Source organism: Myxocyprinus asiaticus, chromosome 34 (genome assembly GCF_019703515.2).
Source record: "Myxocyprinus asiaticus isolate MX2 ecotype Aquarium Trade chromosome 34, UBuf_Myxa_2, whole genome shotgun sequence".
Classification (NCBI taxonomy): Eukaryota; Metazoa; Chordata; class Actinopteri; order Cypriniformes; family Catostomidae; genus Myxocyprinus; species Myxocyprinus asiaticus.
In genome coordinates, this window is record NC_059377.1 from 7,812,258 (window position 1) to 7,818,257 (window position 6,000).

The 6,000-nt window shown below is 36.1% G+C and overlaps 1 protein-coding gene across 1 annotated transcript in view; it reads right to left on the reverse strand.

Annotated features, from left to right (window-relative positions):
- LOC127424834 (zinc finger protein ZFPM2-like) overlaps positions 1 to 5,049 on the reverse strand; it is a 112,849-nt gene extending 107,800 nt beyond the window's left edge. The window contains exon 1 of the mRNA XM_051670292.1: positions 4,806 to 5,049. Coding sequence (XP_051526252.1) covers positions 4,806 to 4,845 — 40 coding nt within the window. The 5' untranslated portion in view covers positions 4,846 to 5,049. The remainder of the gene's footprint in view (positions 1 to 4,805) is intronic.
- Positions 5,050 to 6,000: the final 951 nt, after the last annotated feature.

A 6,000-nucleotide genomic window follows, 5' to 3' on the forward strand; every position in this document is an offset into this window, starting at 1 on the left:
GATTTAATCATGGACAGTGGTTTCACGTGTTTGAAATGAGTTTTCTTAATTTAAAATTACTATGTAATCTCGACACAAATCCTTTGTGTAGAATGGACCTAGCTGAATTGGGTAAACTCAACAAAATTAGACGTGTCAATGTAACTCAAATAAATCTCTTTATTTCTGTCTGTATGTACCTAGTGAAAGTGAATGTCAGCATGATAAATACATGCTGGTTGGAAGCACTTCAGAGTGTAGTTTAGTAACTATGTTATGGTTAGAACAGTATTTGCTCAACGAAGCGAGCAATCAATTTCATCTGTCCTCATTGTTAGCTCCATAGATATATATACGTAGATATCTTATTAGCAGCTGTTCCAATGGACCGTGATACGTTGGCGCATCTGCCATACTGGAACAGTCAGGAGCTGTTTGTCAACACATGAAAGTATACGGTCCACAACAGTCTGGAGTCTTTTCCAGCCAACTTTCACATTATCTGATTTTCTATAAACATTGGGCAACATTTTAGATTATATAAAAGTCCAAATTAAAGTGAATATTGGTAAAAAAAAAAAAGCTCTTATAAAGAATGTTAATAATCAGAGCACTGTCTGATGCTGGAAGCTTCAAATATTTCAGCAGTGGTACTAGTGATCATAAACGTAATGGGATAGATGGGTCATAACCATAAATTAATCTAGCTACAAAAACATCAATAATTTGTATGTTTATTTAAATCATGAATTTTTTTTTATTTTTATCTAACATCCAAAATGTAATATAACATCAATTGTAAGGTCATATTACTACACATAGTAAGTTGTATTTATATCTAAAATATACATTTTCAGAGTTTTATAATAGAACGTTACTGTAAATAAATCTGACGATGCAATTTCCGGACTTTTTTTTTCTTCCCCTTTTTCTCCCAATTTAGAATGCCCAGTTCCCAATGTGCTTTTAAGTCCTTGTGGTCGTGTAGTGATTCGCCTCAGTCCGGGTGGCGGAGGACGAATCCCAGTTGCCTCCGCGTCTGAGACCGTCAACATCTTATCGCATCTTATCACGTAGCTTGTTGAGCGCATTGCCACGGAGACATAGCGCATGTGGAGGCTTCACACCATCCACCTCTGCAACCACGCTCAACTCACCACGCGCCCCACCGAGAACGAACCACATTATAGCGACCATGAGGAGTTTACCCCATGTGACTCTTCCCTCCCTAGCAACCGGGCCAATTTGGTTGCTAAGGAGACCTGGCTGGAGTCACTTAGCAAGCCCTGGGATTTGAACTAGTGAGCTAGCAAACTCCAGGGGTGGTAGCCAGCGTATTTTACCGCTGAGCTACCCAGCCCCCCCCAATTTTCTGACTTCTAAACATTTTTTTTTTTCATAGCAAACTGCAAATAAAGTCCTCTACAAATTAATATATAATGGCAAGCATACTGAAAATGAGCACCCAGTCAATCAATTAATTACTTGAACTGTTTCCACAAAAAAAAGCAGTTTATGCAGCAGTTGAGAAGCAGGCTTCTCCTACGTTCACTTGCATTCAAACAGCTCTCCATGCTGAGCGTTCCAAGATGGCGACACGGTTGACGTAACCGAACCAGACGAATAAGGCATCTACGTACAGTATATATATCTATGGTTAGCTCAAGTTCCACTCTTCATCATAAATCTAACCCCTTACCCAATCCCTAAACCTAAACCAAGATTTTAAAAGGACAATGAGTGTTGTGTTCCACGTAAGAAAGAAAACATTGGGGTTTGGAGCGAGATGAGTGAAGCATATCACAGGTAATTAACATAAATCAGTCATTTGTTTTGCCTAAATAAATATGGAATGAGTAAACAAATTTGTTTACAGATGTTTCCTTTCTTAAAATAAAGTGTTGGATATAGAAAACTAGCAAAAATGTGATGCCTGTATTGTATCGATTTGTAGGTCTATCTGGGAATAAAAGCCATACTTTATGATCTTACAATTTTTCCATCTTGTTTGAATTATTACGAGTTGTCAAGAGACAACTTCACAAACTTCATTAGGAAGTTGTGCCATATCGTGATGGTTAATTATTATGTTTAATAGTTAGAAACTTACACAATAAGCCACTTTTAAAAAATGTATAAATGTCATTACATTAGATAACAAAATATTAGAGGTGGCATCTGCAAACAAATCATGTGAGAGCTTTTCTCAAGGTGCGTTCCCTTCGGAAGTGATCATCCCTAAGCCCTGTTCCCTTCTAAGACTTTTACGTCCACTGTGAGAGCTTTGTGAAAGTGTGGGATGCAAAAATAACGGTCCTTCGGAACTCACTTTTTCAGTCATTTTTATTGGAAATTCTGGTTGGAATGGCTAGCATGATTGTTCTCCCTTCAAAGTGCCCTCTGAAGGCATCATTTATGCTGTTTTAACGCAGGGTTAGAGCGCGCTTCACTTTTCTGATTCATTTTCAGTGACTTTTAATCATGTGGACTCTGTGATTTTTAGTGGATGTATAAAACATTTCCCCTCAAGTTCACACAGGTAACATTAGTAACCACAGGTGTAGTTCATCACATTAATAACTTTTCACAATCACAAAGTGAAAATAGTGTCTTTTTGTCTCCATTTTTAACACTGTATCTATTGTTTTATCATTTGAAACCTAACAAACTTGAAAAGAACTACATTTTGTTGTATAATGTAATGAAAGACATCCATTTTTAAATGTGTGTCATAAGTGTAATTACTTTTATAATAAACAGCATCAGATTTGCTGTTAAAGGTGTGAATATACAGTATAGAAAATATGAAAGGTCTATATCACATGTAGTCTGGTGAGGAAACCAGAGCTGGACTTTTTAGTTCCTTTTCATAAATTTGGCGAACCCGCTTCGCACTGACCAACAATCTGGTCAAATTTAAACCCTGTTGGCCACTGTTGCTTGATAACCGGGTGAGATGAACAGCTGGTACTAGCCTTGATGCTGATGCAGCCCTGATACCAATGATGTCTACTCTCCCACCCAGACACCTTGGTCATCCTATCTCCCTTTACCATCAAACTCTTATTACAAAAAAACCCTAAACATGACCAGAGGGGGAGGGAGGGCAGGCAAAGGAAGAAAAGATAACCCAAAATGCCCTTTTTATCTCTCCATAAGAAGAGAGAGATCTTTCAATAGGGCTAAAGTAGTGGAAGAAGAGAAAATACATAATTTATTATCAGAATATCCAGATGGGCTAATAAAGAGAGTGCGGACTGACTATTCCTTGTCTTATCATCCGAAGTGGAGGATGGGGGGAGGGATTATCAGGCTGGAGCAGACTGCTGGGCTGGAATTCTAATGGTAATAATGGGGTCTCTGATGGTATATCTTCCACAGCTTATCTAGCCCATTATCTAGCCTTATCTCCACAGTCATCGGGGCAAATTAATGGAGCTCTTTCAGTACTCTGGCTTTATCTCCCACACAGAGGGCACCCCAGAGAATGGAATAGGCAAAATATGAAAATCCAGGGTGAATCGCTTAGGTTCAGATAACAGGGCAAAGTGTATTCAATTGGGATCGAAATGTAAAAAAAGCACAGTGCCTCAACTCGTAACAACCTCTTTGTCCTTTGCTATGAGCAGGTGGCTCAGCTGCATGAGCTGCGCTCTTTAGTCTACAGTAAATGAGTTTAAAGCCAATTTCAACAATACTCTGCTGCATACCACTGTACTGTTTCAAATCACTCGAGAAAAATGTGGGACACGTCTGCCGATTGAGATATCGCACAAACTGCCTCTTGTATCATGCAGACCTTGAAAAGTAGAAAACAGACATGATTTGAGCTGATATGACTGGACTGCTATGTAAACAGTTTCTACAAAAACATTAAATATGCTGATAAGTAGGATGCTGAAAATGTAATGGATAGATAACTGAATGAACTTCTTTTAAAGAACTCTTATTGTGTTAGATTACAAGCAGTGAGATCCCTGAACAGCTCCTTTTATCTGTTGTTAGTGTTACTGCATTCCATATAAAAATCGTATTTTGAATTGTGTCGTATTGTAAAGAAGCTTTTAGGTAAAACGTTTTATGTTATTTCCACTTTAAACATTGCATTAGGTTATTCTCAGGATGTTAATCTTTAAAAATGAGACCAATTTGTCATTTCTCAAACATTTAAGAAATTAAACAAGTCATGGTTTACATATTACCACCTATTATTTCTGAAATCCTAGATGAAAACTCTTTTGACATATATGATTATACATCAAAAATAATACATTTCTAACTTTTTCTGTTTCTCTAGCTGCAGAAAATGAATTATTAATAGATATTGCACATTTCAAATGGGTGTTTCATGCAAAAAAAGAAAAACAAATCTTTGATTTTCAGACTTCATCTAAACACGAGAGTTCCATTTGTTAACATTAGTTACTAACATTAGTTAATATAAATTAACAATGAACAATACTTCTACATCAACGTTAATTTCAACATATAGTAATACATTTTTTTTTTTTATCAAAAGTTGTATATGTTAACATTAGTTAATGCACTATGAGCTAACTAACTATGAACAATTTTATTTTTATTAATTGACATTAACAAAGATTAATAAATGCTGTAAAAAATATAGTGTTCACTGTTAGTTCATGATACCTAAAGCATTAACTAATGTTAACAAATGGAACCTTATTGTAAAGTGTTACCAAAATATCTTTAAATAAAACATTTAGGCAAATAAGCGAAATTAAACCTTTTATAAAGTAGGCTACACTTCTAATCATCCGGTTTGAGGAAAAAAATGTGAATAAATCCCGCTGTGTGAAACTCACGTTTGAATTGCTTCGGGTTGCTCTGTTTCCTCCGGGACATTCCTGCTCCGCGCGCTGGACTCGAGATTATCAAACAACACTGCGATTCATCCAAACACTGATAAACGCGTTTTCTTTAACACACGGGTGTGTTTCAGTGTGTGTCTGACTCCAGTCAGGGTTTATCTGGACTCGTCTGGTTGAGGGTTAAGTTCTGTGTGGTTGTGATGTGATCCGAGCGCACACTGACAGCGCAGTTGAGCGTGTGTTGTGATTTTGTTGCAGGAGGAGGTTTGAGCCCACCAGTGTACCGTAGCTGTAGGCGCTACACCTCTCACACTGATCTGTCAAGCGCATATACTCAGAATTACTTTACATTAGTATTTTAATGGCTGTTTCCCCCTTCCTTCCGGTTTTATATGTATCGATCAAGTTTAACCCTTGTGCGTCAATAAACAAAAGTTACTCAGAGGTCCTTAGGGGACAAAAATGTCTGAGTTAAAAAACTGCCATAATAATATTATATATTAATATTATTTTCCACTTTCAATGAGTTCATTTTTTCACCAACATCAGTTCTGATCATAACTACCAAATATTCATTCATTTTCAGGATTTTAACCCTTTAAATGCTAGTTTGTTTATATAATGTCACTGTTATTTTTTATTTAAAAAACACAAAAAAATAATTATTTTCCATATACTAAATGCTAAGGGGATTTGCTTTTTGGTGGGGGGGATTATCACGTTCTGGGATATGTCAATGATTAGCAACAACATTGATTTTGATGCATTATTTTTTTTTTTTTTTTGTGCAGCGTCAGTTAAAAAATTAAAAAATTAAAAAATTAAAAAACACACTCAGGACCTTAAAGGACAAAAATGTCTGCATCAAAAAACTGCCATTAAAATACTATATATTAATATTATTTTCCACTTTCACTGACTTAGATTTTTTTTTAACCAACATCAGTCCTGAAATAGGAAAATAGGAAAAAAGCATGTATTTGCTCCATAGGCTAAACATGAGAAAAATGGTGCCATCTGGTGGAAAATATAAAAAAATTTAAATTTTGAAGCCAGGGCTCAGGAATGAAAGCATAATATAATAGAATTCATGATGTTATGCTTTAATGGCACTGGGATCAAATAGTGCCATTTTAATAGGTTTCAATGGGGACATTTTTGTCCTTAAGGTCCTGAGTGTAACTATTTT